This window comes from Octopus bimaculoides, chromosome 7, assembly GCF_001194135.2.
Source record: "Octopus bimaculoides isolate UCB-OBI-ISO-001 chromosome 7, ASM119413v2, whole genome shotgun sequence".
NCBI classification, from domain to species: domain Eukaryota; kingdom Metazoa; phylum Mollusca; class Cephalopoda; order Octopoda; family Octopodidae; genus Octopus; species Octopus bimaculoides.
In genome coordinates this window covers 48411672-48431574 of record NC_068987.1, presented here as the reverse complement: position 1 = coordinate 48431574, position 19903 = coordinate 48411672, and the positions used below count along the sequence as shown (strand labels likewise).

Below are 19903 nucleotides of genomic sequence, written 5' to 3'. Positions count from 1 at the left end.
AAATGCATGCATTATGACTACAAGCCAGTTGGCTTTTGTTTTTCCCAGGCAGTGGTAAAACAAAAGTTCTGAAAGTGATTAAATAAATTTAACCGGTTTATAACTTTGTCAAATCAATTTTTCAATACCCTTATCAATATGGCAAGTGGTTATAAAAATCCTATAAAAAGAAGTGCTGGTGAACATAATTTGTTTGATGAAAATGGACTGAGCTTTACTCTTTTACTTGTTTCAGTCATTTGACTGTGGCCATACTGGAGCACCACCTTTAGTCGAGCAAATCGACCCCAGGACTTATTCTTTGTAAACCTAGAACTTATCCTGTTGGTCTCTTTTGCTGAACTGCTAAATTATGGGGACGTAAACACACCAGTATCGGTTGTCAAGCAATGTTGTGGGGACAAACACACATATATACAACAGGCTTCTTTCAGTTTCTTTTTTTTCTTTATTGCCCACAAGGGGCTAAACATAGAGGGGACAAACAAGGACAGACAAAGGGATTAAGTTGATTACATTGACCCCAGTGCGTAACTGGTACTTAATTTATCGACCCCGAAAGGACGAAAGGCAAAGTTGACCTCGGCAGAATTTGAACTCAGAACGTAACGGCAGACGAAATACCATTAAGCATTTCGCCTGGTGTGCTAACGTTTCTGTCTACCAAATCCACTCACGAGGCTTTGGTCGGCCTTAGGCTATAGTAGAAGACACTTGCCCAAGGTGCCACACAGTGGGACTGAACCCGGAACCATATGGTTGGTAAGCAAGCTACTTATCACACAGCCACTCCTCCGCCTATTTTTTTTTATTGAAATAGGTAACAAGTGCATTTGTCTTATTTGCAACAAGCAAGCAGCTATTCATAAAAAGCATAATATTAAGAGATTTTGTGAGTCGGCATAAAACCTATGAAAATTTGAAAGAATCTGAACGTTTAGACAAGATAGCCTTCTTGAAAGAAAATCTGACCAAAAGACACTTTTTTTTTTAAAAGGCCAATTCTTGAAAGTGCATCAGTTACTCAAGCTAGTTATGTGGTATGTGAAAATATTGCTAAAAAAAACTCTCACCACATAACGATGGTGAATTTATGAAAGAATCCTTACTGCTGTTGAGAATATATGCCCAGAAAAACTTTGTTTGGAAATATTAGCTTATCAAGAAAAACTGTTTCTGATTGTATTAAAGATGTTGCTGATGACATTCAAAATTCTCTAACATGTGAATCAACAGAATTTGTATTGTATTCATTAGCTATTGATGAGACAACTGATCTGTCTAATACTGCTCAAATGGCAATATTTATACATGGAATAACTGCAAAATTCAACATTCAGGAAGAATTTCTTGCCTTGAAAATCAAAGCAAGGAACAATTAGAGGTGAAGATTTATTCCAAATGGTCGACTCAGCCTCAGAAGATTTTGATTTACTATATGAAAAAATGAGTGGTCTTGCTACACAGATGGCGCTCCATCTATGGTAGGTCATGAGAAAGGGTTCATAGCTCTGATTAAGGATGAATTTAAGAAGCGTCTTCTGGATCCGGAAACTTTGTGTCACTGCTTTATTTATATGGAAAGTTTATGTGCAAAATCTCTCAAGATGGATAATGTAATGAAAGTGGTAACTAGACCGTTAATTTGATAAAAAGTAAAGGGTTGAATAATAGGGAATTTAAAGAATTTTCGAAAGATCTTGAAACTGAACATGGAGATTTATTGTACCATTGTGAAGCTAAGTGGTTAAGTAAGGTCCAAATCCTTAAGCGATTTTATGAACTGAAGGAAGAAGTGAAAATTTTTATGGATATTAAAAGTATTCCTATTATAGAACTAGAAGATAAAAAGTTTCGAAGTGATTTAGCATTTTTAGTAGATATAACTAGTTATTTAAATAATTTAAACTTGAAACTACAAGGCTCCAATCGGCTAATAACCAGTTTGCTTTCTCATATCAAAAGCTTTGAGTTGATGCTTTATTTATTTGTCATACATTTGAAAAGAAAGTGTTTCACACACATTTTCTGGAATTGAGTGAACAAAATCCCAAATCAACAAAGGAATATTCTGATGAGTGTGAAAGTCTTTTGAAGAAATTTGAAAGTAGATTTGAAGAAATACAAGATAAAATCGAACTACATGTTTTTGAAACACCATTTAATGTGCCTCCTGAGGAGGCTCCGGATTCCTTACAATTAGAATTAATTGATTTGCAGTCGGATAACTTAATAAAATCAAAATATAATAATCCCTCTTTATTGGACTTCTACAAACCCATCAATCCTGAGAAATTCCCTGCTTTACATAAAAATGTCTTGAAATTCGCATCTCAATTTTTGACAACTTGTCTATGTGAGCAGTTTTTTTCCAAATTGAATTATGCAAAAAATTGTCTTCATACCAGACTTACTGAAAAAAACCTGAGTAATGAACTAAGAATAGCAGTTTCTTCAGATGTACTATTCCTAAACTTTTAAAAAAAAGAAGGAAAAAAAAAAAAAGCAGTTTCATCCTTTTCACTAAACAAAACCAAATTTTAAAGTTAAGGTTAATTAGCTTTGATAAAATTATCACTAGGATAAAATTATCACTTTGTTTAAATATGTCATTTGCATATAATGTTATTTAGATATTAATGTAATTTTTCAAAATTAAATTCAGTCTGTGCTTGACTATTATTTCTCTAACGTTAGGATAGGTACATTTTGAAAAATATAGGATACTTCATTCGTAATATAAATGTCCTAAATTCAGTGGCAGTATTAAAGAAGATGTTATGCATTAATTTAATGTATTAAACTTATCTTTATTAATGTATATCAAATTATACATAGATATATACAAGATTTACACAGATACAAGAGTCAGAATTTGTGGTCTGCCCACTGACCTTTTTCTTTGGAAATTTTTGCCCACCACACTAAAAAGTTTCCCCACACCTGATGTACTGATATCAATGTTTTGAAAATTTCAAGAGTATTCTTTGAGAAAAGAAAGGTTTAGAGAGATATTCTTTCTTTTTGTTTTTCAGGTTTAACCTGTTGGGAAATAGAAAATTTCCTCCCCAACCAAGTTGAAGATAGTGAGTAATATTTTACATTCATCATCATTTAACATATGTCTTCTATGCCGGCATGAGTTGGATCAACTAGATTCGACTAATCTGAGGGTTGTGTTGGTTTCCACTGTCTGCTTTGGCAAGATTTCTAAGGGTGGTGCCCTTAGTGATGCTAATCATTTTATCCATTGTATTGGGTGTAATCTTTTGTGGGATTGGCACTAGTGAGGTCACCAAGTAACTCACAAAACAAAACCTCTCTACTGAGTGGGTGTGTGCATGCACACACACATACATATATATACACACAACAGGTTTCCTTCAGTTTCCGTCTATCATATCCACACACAAAGCTTTGACCAGCCCAAGGCTATGGTAGAAGGCCCTTGCCCAAACTCTTTGTATAAAGAAAAAAAAAAAAGAAGATATTTGGAACATTTTTTATGGAGGTTTAGCAATTTTGGTGGAATGATCTGTTAAGAATGTTTCTACCAAATTCAAACATCAGGAATTAATAATAAAATTCCTTTCAAAAAGCCAATCTATTATTATTTTTATTTTGTTGTAACTGAACTTATTTTAAAAAGAGAATATTTCTGTGTAGATAGATTTCATTTGAAGACATTTGAGAGATTTGAAAATATTCTCTTGCTGGAAAATAGAGATGTATTTGCTAAATTCTAATCAGTTCTTTGAAGCTGTAAAATGTTCTAGAGAGTTGCTGATTGTACTATATTTTCATCATGATCATCAGTTTTATGGCTATTGTTTGTCAAAGTAGTATGTTAAAAGTATGAATTGCAGCACTGTAGCTCTTCACATATCTAATGTAGCAGTACCATGACTTCTAATGTAGCAGTGACATGACTTCTAATGTAGCAGTGACATGACTTCTAATGTAGCAGACACATGACCTCTACTATGGCAGTGCTATGACCTTCACTGTAACTGTAGCACTGCCATGACCTCTACTGTAGCAATGCTACGACCTCTACTGTAGCAGTGCTATGACCTCTACTGTGGCAGTGCTACGACCTCTGCTGTAGCAGTGCTACGACCTCTGCTGTAGCAGTGCTATGGCCTGTAATGTAGCAGTGCTACGACCTCCAATGTAGCAGCGCTACGACCCCTACTGTAGCAGCGCTACGACCTCTACTGTAGCTGCGCTATGACCTCTACTGTAGCTGCGCTACGACTTCTACTGCAACTGTCGCAGTGCCATGGTCACTACTGTAGCAGCGCCATGACCTCGAATGTGGCAGCGCCACGACCTGAAATGTGGCAGTGCCATGACCTTGAATGTGACAATACTAGCAGTAGTTTTTCCAGCTTTGAGGTTTTGGCTGAGGTTTATATTACTGGTAACCCTGATTAATAAGCTCTTTGGTTATTCCATCCCTAGAAAAATATCTCTCACCTGATTTGGTAATGTTTCGACTGTAGCTGAAATAAAAATTATTGTGCAGTTAGGTTTTGTCATGTAATTAAGGTAGATGACTTCTTTTTAATGCTCACTTTTCCATGTTTGCATGGGTTAGATGGAATCTGTTGAAACAGATTTTCTCTAGCTGAATGCCCCTTCCTGTTACTAACCTTCACCTGTTTGCCAGAAATGTTTTTCACAAAAAAAAAAAAAAAAAAGCAATAGTACTTGTATGATATTGACACTTGTTTGCAATCATCCTGTGATGTCAAAATAAAGGTAAGTTTACACACACAGGTTTCTTTCAGTTTCTGTCTTCCAAACCCACTCACAAGCTCTGGGGCTATATTAGAAGACTGTCACCCAAGCTGTTATGCAGTGGGACTGGATCCAAAACCACATGGTTGGGGAGCAAGTTTCTTAACCACACAACTATGCCTGGCTTTATTTATGAAAACATAGTGATGGTAGCTAGTGAAATTGTTTATAAATTCTTTTTTTCTGCATTACATAACAAATAAAATTTCCTAATTAAATGTTTATTATTATTTCATTGTGTGGCAATTACCAAGTGAATCATACTTTTTTTTTTTTTTTGCATAGGTCTAATTGGTAAATTTTATGAAGCTGACTGTTATATTATATTATGGACATTCTTTGAAGAAAATAGAACATTAAGCTGGCAAATTTATTATTGGATTGGTGATAAAGCTCCAGTAAGTATATCATATCAAAGTATATATGGCTTAGATATTTTTCAAAAAATTTCAACTCTCATCAATTTTATTAAATGAAAAACCACTTGAAACAAATTAACTTGATTTAAATTCAAGTGAAAATTCAATGAATGTATATATTAGATATTTAACCATTAAGTATATTTGTTGTTATGATCTAATTTTTAAGTAAATCTTTGCTATTTATTGATGTTTTCTTCCCCCTTTTGTTTCATTAAATTTAGCTTGACAAAAGAGCTTGTGCTGCCATACATGCTGTGAACCTTCGAAATTTGCTTGGAGCCGAAACAAGAACCATTCGTGAAGAGATGAATGAAGAAGATGATGACTTCTTAGATTTATTTGAGAATGGTATTTCGTACATTGATGGGGGAAGGACTACTAGTGGTTTTTATACAGTTGAAGATATTGTGAGTATGATTTTATAAGTCTTCTAAAAGTACAGTGAAGCTTATTTACAATATATTTATTACATACAATTTTACATATATTAAACTGAATCGACCAGGCTACCAGATGTTGTGAAATGTCACTGGTCACAATGCACTTCCTTGCATTGTTTTAGCTTTTGCATGATGACACTCTAGAGGCTATGTGGACTGGCCATCATTCTTCCTGAATGGAATGCTAGTCCATCATAGGGTTACCCATTTACAACTAAGTGGACTGGAGCACACATACATTACAACCAGCACACAAAGGGAAAAAAACACTGCTCACAAGATTTTTCTAGATAAAATCAAATTTCGTTTTTAACTGAAGATGGTTACTTGTACAGCTGTGCACATGTTTTGCAAAGAAAGATAAAATTTGCACACAAGTAAATTTCTGTGAACACCCACAGCAAAAAAATTTTTTTGATTAAAGGGAACATTGGTAGGTACATTCATCTAATTCATCTAAGTAAATAAATGTAATGTGATTTATTTATCTCCTTACTCTAGATAAGCTAAAATTACTCCAGGTCAGACACATTTAACATTTCTTGTTAGAACAAAAATATTTAAGATACAGTTAATTATGTTTGTGTCTGAAGATACATTCTATATTTTTCTGTATAAACACATTTTCCCTTAACTTTATATTATATAGTTCATTTCACACTGAAAGCACAAAATTTGCTATTATAAGAAGTCATGTTCTTCTTCTTGTCCCTAGACAAGGCACATTTTACCTTACTTGTCAAAACCACATTTGATTTTATGTCTTGTATCTTCCATGCCTCTGAGGCAAGGTGTATTGTCAAGTTACCTGGAAGCAAGACACATCATTATGATTGCCTCAAAGCAAGGCCAATTACTCTGCTTTCAGTTGAACCAGGTTATTTTATATTCTTTTAGCTCCTATGTTCTGAGCTCAACTTTGTTTTTCATCTCTCCAGAGACAATAAAATAATGTACCAGTCAAGTACTTGGCCAGTGGAATTGACTTGTACTCTCTCCTCAAAATTGCTGGGAAGAACTGCCACTTCCAGTATGTAGAAAAGATGGCTGGCTCTAAAGATAACATCTTAAGTATTTGTCATGGGAGAATCCTGTACACCCCCACATGACTGAAAGTTTACTAAATGGATTTGAATAAATAAAGAACTGCATGAACTGTCAGTGGAAGTTGACAGGGTTGATCGTCTGTATTGGTTACTGTGTTAGTTTAATATCATAACTATGTTGGAGCAGTATGGAGTGCATTCTGTGTGGACAAATAATCTGCAATGGGTTATTGTAGATAACCATATCCAAATATTTAGTGGCTAGTACTATTCTTACACCGAACGTGTACATGCACGGCATAACAGTATTCTTGCAAAATGTCATCATTTACAGAAACATTGGAAGACGTGTAAAAATGTCAAATAGAAATATTTAATATTGTAACAAGAAAAATTTGTTAAATACAAGTAAATTGTAATAGTCAATATAACAAGTTTACACTCTCTGAGTGGTTGGCGCTAGGAAGGGCATCCAGCTGTAGAAACTCTGCCAAATTAGATTGGAGCCTGGTGTTGCCATCCGGTTTCTCAGTCAAATCGTCCAACCCATGCTAGCATGGAAAGCGGACGTTAAACGATGATGATGATGATGACATTTAGCTCTGGTTGAAATTATAAGAATTTGTTATGTCTATATTTCTTAAAAAAAGACATCTTTGGTAACAAAACTGTATTTATTTCAGGGATTCGATAGAAAACTGTATCGTGCATCAGGAACTTTAAAATTACATTTGGAACGAGTAAGTGAATTGAATTTTTTTTTTTTTTTTAATTTACATTAATCTGGGAAATTATTTATACCATTATTAGGTTGTGTAAATTGAGATAAATCAGATGAAATGTGTTAGTGTTCAGTTTTTCTGCATTTCGTCCTCATTATTTTAATGTCCACTCTTCTGTGCTTGCATGGATCAGATGGATTTTGTTGAGGCAAATTTTCTGCAATCACATGTCCTTCTATCTCCAACCCTCACCTGATTTCAAAGTAATATTTTCTCATGGCTGGACATGTTTTTATTAGAAAATTGAAAATGAACAAAATCTTGCAAACTACATGGCAACCTCACTAATGCTGGTGGCATGAAAAAAAAAAGCCCATCCAATACACATTGTAAAATGGTTGGCTTTAGGAAAGGCTTTCAGCCATAGAAGCCATGCCAAAACAGACATTGGCGCACAGTGCAGTCCTCAGACATGTCAGATCCTGTCAAACAATCCAACTCATGTCAGCAAGAAAGACAGACACTAAGTGTTTAGATTCTCTAATTATATGTCTTAATTTTTTTTTCCACTTAATTTATCCAAAAAGGAGAGAGAATTTTCTCCCAAATTGTTGATGTCCCTACATCAGATGTTCAGGTTGGTACTTGTATCTTCCATGCCTCTGAGGCAAGGTGTATTGTCAAGTTACCTGGAAGCAAGAAAATATGGGGAGGGAGAGCTTTGAGCAAAGTATTTAGTACAAGGTTTTGATAGCAAGATAGTGTTTCTCAAAGTTTTCCATGTATTCTATGTTCTCTATTTGATCTGGTTTCTCTATTCTTTCATATTCTTTGTTCTTTCATATTTTTTTGTTCTTTCTTTACTACAGTGTGATATGAATGCTACTGCATTAGATCCTCGCTTTGTATTCTTGTTTGATACTGGTCTCACTATTTATATTTGGGAGGGCCACAAAGCAAAAGGTGTAACCAAAACAAAGACCAGGTAAACTTATTTCATTATTATGCATAAAGTAATTTTGGAAGCAATTAAATTTTTGCTTACTGTTAAAAAAAGGATGCATTTATTAAAAGAATTTGCCTATCTCACCTTAAAAACTAAAATCTTGAATCGATATGTATGATGTTGTTGATGACTGTAGATATGGCTGAGGAAGTTCAAATGAAGAACAGGAAGATTTACTATATCTAGTTCTCTGTCTCACTAACTTGTGGTGCTAACTACTAGTGAAGTAGAGCCTTCACCTTGTTAAAATCATTTCAGTCCCTAATGAAAAGAAATTAGTATTCTAATTGAAACTGCATTTTATTTACATTTCTAATAAATGTTGACCAGAACTTGTTTTGGAATGTAATTTTCTTTGTCTTGCAGTATTGAAATATTTGTTCAATACACTAGAATAAAACAAGTGTTATCTTTTTAGAACATTTGGGCCTTTTTTTATTTTTTATTTTTTCACATTAATAGGTTAATTGCTGAGAAAATCAATAAAAATGAAAGAAAAAACAAAGCTGAAATAGTGATGCTAAAACAGGGTATGAATGATACTGACTTCTGGAGAAAGATTGGAGGTCTACACGCTTCATACCAACTCAGAGTAAGTCTTTTTACACTTGGCTATTTCCTGAATGTTTAAATTGTATCCATTATTTTATTTAATATGCACAAATATGATACTTCATTTTATTAATTATTTTATTTCTTTCCTACAAATGTGATAGAGCTGTCAACGTTATTTCTTTGCAATTTATTAGAAAATGTTTTACACCTCCAACTCCATTAAGTTTGCACTTAATGAAGCAATCAATATTGAAATTATTTTGGTATTTAGCTGTTATTACTAGAGCTGCTAACAACAAGAATTTAGGACATAGCCAGCCATAGCAAAACATCCATGGAAAAGGTCAATAACATCTGGAGCAACAAAAGTGTCCCAAAAACAAAGCTGGTGTGAGCAACTAATAGGTATTTATGGTTGGTTGTGGAGCATGGACTCTGAGCAGATTTGTAGAGAACATAATCAATGCATTTGAAATGCGAGTGTATAGAAAAATGTTAGAAGCCTTGTACAAGGAGCATCAAACAAATGAATGAGTTTTACAACATAAAAATGAAAGACAACTGCTGAATATTATGAAAAAACAAAAGCTCATCTATTGTGACCATATTCGAAGAAGCAGAGGTTTGGAAAACATTACCAATGAAGGAAGAATAGAGGGTAGTAGATCAAGAAGGCATGCAAAGAATGCAATGGCTGGGCAATATCATGGACTGGCTGGACAAGAGTGGCAAAGCAGCTGGAGATTTTTATTGGGTCATCAATGCACTGCAGGTGTATGATACATGATGACAACAATACTAAAAGCTGAGAACTTTAATCTGTTAAAATAACTTTATTTTGATAGTTTCAAATGCCGTCAGCAGCAGTGGTCTTGAAAGATTTATTAAACAGAAAATTTAGTTATACTAAATTAATTTTCTGTTTAATAAATTAGTTATACTAAATATAATATTTCAACCTAAACAAACACAAAGAATGTAAAAGAGAAGATACAAGTGTATCAGTTTCTGTCTGTTTTTGACTATAATTTTAATATTGGTTTGTTTTTAATTAACCCTACTCATTTTTCATACAGACATTTAAACTTCAATTATTATTCTTGTATTCAGCTAAATTGACATCATCCTGTAAACAATTTCCAGAAAAAAGTGTTAATAAGTATGGGATCAAAAAAGAAGCATTTGGATATGAAATTGTTCAAACAAATTTATTAAAACCTGAATGGTTTTTTTTTTTTATATATATATACACATTCTGTTAAATAGCATTTATTTCTTCTAATGTAGAGGTTAGCAAGAAATGAAGCTTTAGAGTTGAAGGTAAGCAGTGTGCCATCTTTGAATGTTAAAAATATTGCATGTTATTTCAACATTTGGCCATATCTTCAGCATGTATCATTACTGTTTATTAATTCCTGGCTTTTACTGCATATTTTAATTTAATAATTTCAGTTTATTAAGACTAAAAATATTCTGACAAAATCTTGAAACTGTTAAGAATTAATGCTAATGGAAGCTTGTTTTTTTGTTTTTTCTTGTAATGTTTCTGAGTAATCTTGAGAATTACTTCATGTGTAACTTCGTATGGCTTGAATTGAAACTTTCTAGGATGTCTCCAAATTTGCAATTTCTTCAAAAGTTTCTTATTTCTTTGAAGAGCATTCTGTGTTATTCAACCTCATTTAAGGAATAACTATAAATATAACCAACAAACAGTACTAAAGATATTGGTGTCTTGGTGTGTGTGCTCACACATAGTCATGCATGGTCTTGTTCACATTCTTGGTCTTGTGACAATATGTTTTTGCAACAATAAGGTTTCTAGGAAATTTCAAAAATTAGCATGATGCTTTATTCACTAATGTCTCTATGAGATTAATACAGTAATTATTTGGAAGTTGGTTTTTGTCTTAAATTTCTTGGGATCATTTCAATTTTTACCTTTATTACTATACCATTTCTATTACTATACTTAGATTTCTGTTTTACATATTCCAACACATTCAAAATTATATAAAAATAGACACAAACGTTCTTTGAAGAAATAGAAGCAAGTCTTGTGATTAAGTTTCTAAATTCCAAAAATTGTGTGTTTGTGTGTCTACACAATGCACTCACATAATGTGAACATATATGTTTGCTTAATTTTTTTTTGTCAGTTTTCAATTGATTAAACTGTTTTTTTATGTTTCTACTAATTAGCTTAATATTTTAAAAACAACTTTCATAATATTTTTATTTTGATTTCTTAGTTCCTTTCTTTTTTTCTTATTCACAAGCTTAAAAACAAAATATAATCTTAATATTCTAAATAGATAGTAAAATTAGTAAAATTTTCATCTCTACTAAAAAAAAATTTTCTTTAGTTTATTGATCTTGGGATCTCCCAATATAATATTCTGATGTATGCATCCTGCATAAGTTAAATGGTGACAAGTGAAAATTTTGTATATATAATAATAAATCCCACATGTACTAATCCCCATTTTTTTCCCATCATATTAGACTATTTTCCATAGTTAATATATAAAACGAAAACTTATAACTATATTTACAAAATAACATATATAGTTGGTATCTGATGATGTTTATATAGTGGGTTCTCTCACTGATTTTGACATTTGAGGTTCCAACAGTCAATTATCAGACTACTTATGCGAATGATTTGCTTTCAGTAGTGAAGGCTTGTGTAAGACCAGCCACACGTTTTGGAAAAGTTGATAGCAGAAAGTTGATGCAAATATTTGCCATGAACTCAATGAACAACATATTTCTCTTCCTCCTGGACAGTTTAACCCTGGTAGGTTAAATGTGCACCCAGATAGCAAATCAGAAATTTCTGTATATGTATGTAGCTAGACTTAAGTTGTGTAGAAATGAGAGTTGATCTAATGTTTTCTTGTGATTTAATCAACAAATCACTAGGTCAGAGTGAACCTGGTACACCTCTAGGACAGTTGTCTTTTTTTTTATTCTTTAAGCTGAGAAAGAAGGGCAATAAGTTTGTGAGCCTTCCAGACTAATAAAATTGCTATTTTGGCTTAAACTTCTGTTGATCAGTTTGGGGAAAGAAAATATAGGTAGGAAAATGTTCTAGAAAGCTTCATTTCTGGGACAGAATTTATAAATAAATATGTTTAACCCTTTAACATTCAGATTATTCTGTCAAATGTAATACTTATTTATTTGCATGCATTATCTCATAGCTTTGAGATTTTGATGTGTTTATTTTTAGAATGACATTGTAGGGTAGGTATGAGAGACCAAATCTAGCCAGTTTGAACAAAAAAACAGAGAATATTTTGGTTGGATATAGCTGGTTCAAATGCTAAAGAATTAATACTGAGTTTTTTATGTACTAAAGAAGATAAGAGTGGCAGTGTTAATTGTAGTTGTAATAGAGATCAGCCTAAGAGTATTGACTTATGTTTATAACTAATTTTAACTGTACCTTTCTCCACAAGTATGTATGTGTGACCTTTATAAAGTGACTGTTCAACATAGTGTAAGCTGTATTTGAGGTTCTTTCTGTATTTACAACATTCGGGCTGTTGAGAAACATTTATGTGTAGGTATTTGCCAATTTATCACATTTCAACATTCCATAGAAGGATTTGAATTAATCACCTCGAATTTGCATTAGTTATGTAGTGCTTCGGGTGTTTACTGCTTTCATACCTATTTGTAACTAGCTGAAGTAATCTGTTAAGAGTTACTGAGTACCAGAAACATTCTGCTGACAAAAACTATGATCCGTTGACTCATCACCAGGCTGTAATTTTTTAATTTATTGACTGTAATGAAGAAGTCATCTTAATGAAGCACATTTCAGCAGTGTGATGCTCTCTGAACCCAAATTGATAAGAACATATCAATAATAACATACTGATCGTTTTCATGAATTTCATGTCTTCATACTTCAGTAGGGCAATGGAATAAAACATTCTTCTGTAAATTGCCTTCTTTAACAAGTCTTGTATATATCTAAATTTGTACCCTCATCAAATCTATGTTCATCATCATAATGATCTGTTTGGGTTCTTGGCAGAACAGAAGCTCTTCACAACATTCTTCTGTATTTTTCTTTCATATGGTCATCTTTGGTTGTCTTACTATATGTCATATTCATCTCACATGTCACAATTTGTTGGTCAGTAACTCTTTTTTTGGCTTTATCCTTGAGCTCTATATTACTCACAATCTCTGGATACCTAATGTTTAAGATGTTTCTGTGGTACCTGTTCATGAATTTTTGAGGCTTTCTAAATATATTTGTTCAGTTGCCATTACTCGGCACCACATAGCAGGATGGATTTGATGTTGCTATTGAATATTCTTTGCTTAATATGTCTGAACTGAGACTTTGCTTTCTAGATAAAATTTTGAATGTTTGCAGGCTACACTCAATTTTTCATGTCTTATTTTGATGTTCTTTGTATTTCAACTTGCAGACAGCATGCCTCTTAGATATATATAAAACCTTTCACTTTGTTCAATTTGTGATTTCCAACCATGACAAAACTAGGGTTGTTATATGTTGAACTACTGTGATTTCTGTCTTTCCAGCATTAGCTCTCAGTCTGGGGTTTTTACTTCTATCTCTGATAGTTTTTTTTTTCTTTTTCTACATATGTGAGCAAATATTTCTCAGATCCTTCAGATCAATGGTTCTCAACCATTTTTTTTTATCTATGGATCCTTTCATTTCTATTTTATTCTAGTGGACTCACACCCAAGCTATTTGATGTTTAAAAACTAGTTCTGTAAAGACTTCTTTCAAAATTTCTATTTTGCTTTTCACACATTAATTTGTGGAGGTTGAATTAGGTAAAATGTTTGAGAAAGAAATTTGGCTGCTTCTTGCAATAAGTACACCTAAATTAAGATTTAAGTGACCCTTAAAATAATATGGACACCATTTACTATATTCTTATGTAGGCCCCTGAAGAATTTTATATGGACCTTGTTTGAGAACCATTGCTCTAGATCCTCCAGAAGCTTCTCTTGCTAAAAGAGTTGGCACAAGCCTAGCTTAGTACATCATCCATTCAATCATCTTCAAGGTTATCAATGATAATAGACACAAAAAGAAAGAAAAAAACACGTCAGGTAGAACTCTGTGAGTGAGTTTATATTGCCCTTTGTCTTCATGGTTGTTTGCTGGTTATAAACAAAAGTCTCATTCAAATGGTATCATTTATTTCCAATTTTCAACATAACCATGTCCAAGCTATATGTTGTTCAGTAAAAAAACTGGAAGATTATTACTTTGTTAGGAAACAGATGAGGGTTGGTGTCACGAAGGGCATCCAACCATGGAAACTTTCTTCCAGTGGAGTATCAACTGATCCATGCAAGCATGGAAAAGTAGCCACTAAAACAATGATGATGATGAATGTATTTCTGCTATGTGAGTTATAATGTTTAAATTTAAATTCCAGGAACATGTGCCAATTGATTTTGAACCCCACCAGCCTCGTTTGTATCGTGTGGGACTTGGAAGAGGTTACCTAGAACTACCACAAGGTAACATCTCTACTTATTTATTGTTTGTTAATCAATCTATTTAATTTCCATTCACACACTACAGTATTTATAATCCTATTAATAAAAGCTTATCACTTTTCTGAACACATTAAGCTGCAGTTTTGCAATTATTGCTGATAGCATGTGAACCAGTATTAATGAGACTACTAATATTATTGATAGTTAGTTCACCTGTATGTTAAGCAATATTATTGATATTATTCATGAAGATTATTCTTTTTCAGACTGTAAACCTTATTTTTAGAGATGAAAACAATATTAATACATTTCATTATCTCTAAAAGTGAAATTATTAATTAGACTTTACATTTGCAAGCAATACCGCTTACTATCAAGAATTCACTATCTTAGATTTCACAGCCATGTATCACCAATCTTCTTATGATTATAATCATTTTAACCCTTTTGTTACTGTATTTATTTTGAGATGCTCTGTGTTTCTTTCAATTACTTTAAATATAACAAAGAATTTAGCAAAATAACTTAGTTATCATTCAGCTAGTGCTAGGAACATAAATTGTGACTAAGGTTTGGTGGAAGATTTTAATTCAAAACTTATGAAAACAAGACATTTGTACTCAGAGCCAGAGCCAGTTTCAGCCGGGTTGGTAACGAAAGGATTAAAGTGCAAGCATGGCTGTGTGCTTAAAAAGTTTGTTTTACAATCATGTAGTTGTGGGTTTAATCCCACTGCATGTTTCCTTGACTTAGCCAATAACCTTTGAGTGGAATTTGATAGATGGAAACAGCGAGAAAGCCATTTTGTGTGTGTGCGCATGCATGCATGTGCGCGCACATGTGTATGTGTGTCTTTCATTTATGTGTGTCAGTGAAAGATAAGTTTTGGTAAAAAGCAAGTCCTATTCCAACAAAGTCCTTTGTACCATGTTACACTCACTGTCTTGAAACTAATGTAATGATCCAGTAATCTGTTGGAAAATTGTTTACTGATTGCAGTATTGAATAAGTAAATATATAAGCCTTCCCAAACAGGTAAAAGTTATGAGGAAGAAAAATCTAGAAAATTTGGTTACAATGTTTTGATGTCTTTGACTTCCTGCTGACATTAAACCATACAAATCCCTCACATGTTGTCATATGTTAGTGTACCAAAAGGAAGGATGCAGGCTTAGCTGGGTGGAGGTGCTTGTCTCCCCCTTGTAAACATAAGGACACAGGAAATGTGTCAAGGCCGACAGGAAGCGGTGCAGCTTCCTAGGTCTAACCAACAGTAGTATTATTCCCTTCAGGGGACTGTCACATTAAGTTGACAGCATACAACTACTTCATCGTATCACTACTGCATAAATCTCTCTGAGAGATTTAGAAATGTATTATTTCTAAAATTAAAACTTTAGTTTCAGAGTTTGGTATAAATGTGATGTATCATACATTAGGTTGCATACATTTCCTTTTAATCAATAAATTACTGAGGTATTAATTCCACCTCTAGTAACTCATCTGCTGAGATGAGATTTAGAAAGTCCATCTGAAAGAGTGATGGTCTGCATAATAGCTACCTAGTTGTAAGTAGGGTCCCTACAGGCATACATGTCACCACTGTGTTAACAGTTTATTACTTTATAGTACTGACCTCAACTTGCTCCTGAAGTCACTCCTGTGAAAAAAATAAAATTACTTTCAGTAATATTATTCAAGGCTTGTTTAAATTAATACACCAATAATTTGTATCATTGTTACAGGAACAAGATAAAGGTGTTTTAAAATATTTTTAAAAAGCTTTTTATTTAACTATCTTTAATTTTGTTTATTCTTTTTAAACATTTTTTTTCTTTCTTCTTCAATTCATCATTGTTATTTCAGTTGAAGTTCATCATGGTCGACTAGAACAGAAGCTACTTGATACAAAATGTGTATATATCTTGGATTGTAATACAGACTTATTTGTCTGGTAAGTATTACATGAAAAAAGAATTAACCTTAGTTTACAGCTGGCATATTTTATTTAATGTTGATGTATACTGAATTATAACTTAATGGATTTCCTTGCTACTTTTCTTAACTAACAGGATAGGAAAGAAATCAACTCGGCTTGTTCGTGCTGCAGCTTTGAAATTATCTCAAGAAGTCTGCGGTATGCTGAAACGGCCTTCTTTTGTGACTGTCACAAGATGTCTTGAAGGGTAAGTTAACAGTTTGTCCCTGTTGCACATTGTTCTGGTTTTTGAATTGTCATAATCTGGACATTTTAAAAAACTTTCCCCTCTTAAATATAATGGCTTAATCTATAAATATTTACTTAATTTATAGATATTTACTGATGCTTATAACTAAGATTTCAGATATGGTAGTTCAAAACTCAAAGCAATATTTCTAATGGTGTGGTGACATAGTGATTAATGTGCCTTATTACTGTCTCAAAAGTTCACAAATTAAATTTTGTCACTGATGTTGTGAAAGTTTCAGCTAACTCTATCAATAGGGCATCAGCCTACTACAATAAATTTAACCGAATATACTGCTTCATGGGCCATTGTGTTCTGTAAGTATTGCATATTAGCCTGACAGGCATTTATTATTGAAGCAAATATATCAATGTTCTTCCAATTAAGTGTACTTTTAATAAATTCAAAGACCGTCAGGTGTCTTGGAGAAATTCCAAACCTGGGTTCTCATTCCCAAGGTATTTTTCGATGTTTTGTTGGAATTGAACTCAGAATCTTGGGGTTAGTAGCCCACGCTCTTAACCACTATGCCATATGTAAATAATGTACTTTTTTTTTAACTTCAGCACTGTTGGATCCAGTTCACTAAATATGTATTTTCCTCTCATTCTTTGTCTTGTACAATGTTCTTCTGTGTGCCATTAACCGGAAGGAAATCACCATCCTCAATTTTTTCCTTTAAGTTTCTTTAAAATATGAAAATAACTGAATTGATGAAATATTCAAAATAATAAACTCAGTTTCAATATCTTGAATTTTGGATTGCTCTAGATTGTGAGGAGCTAAGCAGAAACTTTATGACTAATTAATTATTAATACATTATCCTTTCCTGATTTACGAAAATCTTAGTATGATATTGGTAAAAAAAAATCTTTTAAAGATTGATAATTTTTCTTTATATCTATTTTAACCATTTAGCATGTAACAGCAGTGATGATGATATTGAAACATAAAGACTTTCCTGTATATCATTACTGTTGTAATAAATTCATTCTTTTGAATTGTTTTCAGAACTGAACTACAGATTTTTAAAACCAAATTTGTTGGTTGGGATGACATCATTGCTGTTGACTATACCAGGTCTGCAGAATCAGTCATTAGGAGAGGTGCAGATATGAAGGTAAAGACTTACAGTCAGATTAAATTTTCCAACTCAGATTTTGAAATTATTAGTCACTATTGACCATGCCTGTACCTGTGTGCCCTATTTACTGTGTCTATCCACTTCTCTAATTATCTGTCACCCTCTTTTACATTATTGGAAAGTCACCTACCCACCCACCCTTTTTGATTCTCAAGCCCTATTCTTTCTCTTATATTCACCTTGTACCTTGAGGTTGTGCCCTCACCAGTTCTTTCTTCTCTTTCCAGCTAGGGAAGCCATGTATTTCCTCCCTAGCAAGACACCTGTTCTTGTCCTATTATACTTCAACCTCTCAACATCTGGCACAAAACCACCTCCCTACACCTCAACTCAGCTGAGGGGATTTTCTCTTACAAGTTATTTGGTAACCTTACTTGTGCTAGTGTCACAAAAAAAGCACCCAGTACACTCTGTAAAATTAATTGATCAACAGAACAGCTGGGCTCATGGAAGTATCATGCAAGTGGCTGAGCACCACTTAGTAAAATGATTGGTGTTAGGAAAGTCATCCAACTGAAGAAAACATGCAAAAGCAGACACTGCAGTTCAGTGCAGTCCACTGGCTCATTGGTTACTGTCAAACTGTCCAACCTACATCAACATGAATGACATATGCTACATGATAATGATGGGTGCCTTTATGTGCCAGGTACACAACACTGGTATCGGCCACAACTATGATGTCACTTGGCTTGACAGGTCTTCTCAAACACGGCATATCGCCAAAGGTCTCCGAGACAATGACAAATGACCAAGACCTTTGGCGATACGCTGTGCTTGAGAAGACCCATCAAATCAAGTGAAATCATAGTGTGGCTGATGTCAGTGTTGTATAATTATCACTCATGCTGGTGGCATGTAAAAAGCACACTTCAAATGTTGGGCGATAAGCTGTGAAGACCTGTCAAGCCAAGTCGAATCATAGTCGTGACCGATACCAGTGTTGCATAACTGGCACGTAAAAAGCACCTTTCAAACTTTGGGCCTCATGGAGGCAATGACAAATAACCGAGACCTTTGGTAATATACCATGCTGGAGAAGACCTGTCAAGCCAAGTGAAATCATAGTTGTGTTCGATACCAGTGTTTTGTAACTGGCACCTGTGTTGGTTGCATGTAAAAAGCACCCACTACACTCTTGGATGGTTGGCATTAGGAAGGGCATTCAGCTGTAGAAACCATGCCAAATCAGATTGAAACCCAGCTTACCGTCCAACCCATGCCAGCATGGAAAATGTCTGTTAAATGATGATGCTGATAATGATCGTGATGAAGTGAAATCTGCAAGAAGTATTAAAGAAAAATTTATACACAAAATAGAAGTTATCGTACTGTAGGTAGAACCTGTCTGATACCAAAATTTTGATTTCTAATTATAACCATTTAACTGATTTTATTAAAAGATTTTCATTGATAAAAGAGATGACCTAAGGGAAACCTTTTAAAATATGTTTCCATCAGGCATGAAATCTTATGTCCCTCCTCCTCGTGCCAACAAAAGAGCCCCTATGTTATCACCTTAATCTGTTAGATATTGTGGACTCTCCCCTTGTAAATGAAAAGTGAGTGTTCTACAAATTCTTGCTGAACAAACTGTACAGATGATTTATTTATAGTGATCAAATGTCATCGTTTAACATCCGCTTTCCATGCTAGCATGGGTTGGACGATTTAACTGAGGACTGGCGAACTGGATGGCTGCACCAGGCTCCAATCTGATCAGGCAGAGTTTCTACAGCTGGTTGCCCTACCTAATGCCACCCACTCCGAGAGTGTAGTGGGTGCTTTTACATGCCACCAGCATGAGGGCCAGCCACCACACTTAAAATGGTGTTTTTTACGTGCCACCTGCACAGGAGCCAGTCCAACGGCACTGGCAACCATCTCGCTCAAATCTTTTTTTTCACGTGCCACTGGCACAAGTGCCTGTAAGGCAATGCTGGTAACGATCATGCTCAAATGGTGCTATTTACATGCCACTGGCATGGAAGCCAGACAGCTGCTCTGGCAATGATCACGCTCGGACGGTGC

General features: G+C 33.9%; 1 protein-coding gene across 2 annotated transcripts in view; it reads left to right on the top strand.

The window, feature by feature from the left end:
• Positions 1-19903, top strand: part of LOC106873839 (protein flightless-1 homolog) — a 70943-nt gene that overhangs the window by 27073 nt on the left and 23967 nt on the right. The window contains exons 16-26 of one of the 2 annotated variants that reach the window (XM_014921352.2): positions 3036-3086; positions 5089-5201; positions 5447-5632; positions 7395-7451; positions 8303-8418; positions 8902-9031; positions 10282-10314; positions 14436-14520; positions 16366-16453; positions 16572-16685; positions 17740-17848. In XM_014921352.2, coding sequence (XP_014776838.1) covers positions 3036-3086; positions 5089-5201; positions 5447-5632; positions 7395-7451; positions 8303-8418; positions 8902-9031; positions 10282-10314; positions 14436-14520; positions 16366-16453; positions 16572-16685; positions 17740-17848 — 1082 coding nt within the window. The remainder of the gene's footprint in view (positions 1-3035; positions 3087-5088; positions 5202-5446; positions 5633-7394; positions 7452-8302; positions 8419-8901; positions 9032-10281; positions 10315-14435; positions 14521-16365; positions 16454-16571; positions 16686-17739; positions 17849-19903) is intronic. The other variant, XM_014921353.2, reaches the window with a different exon arrangement.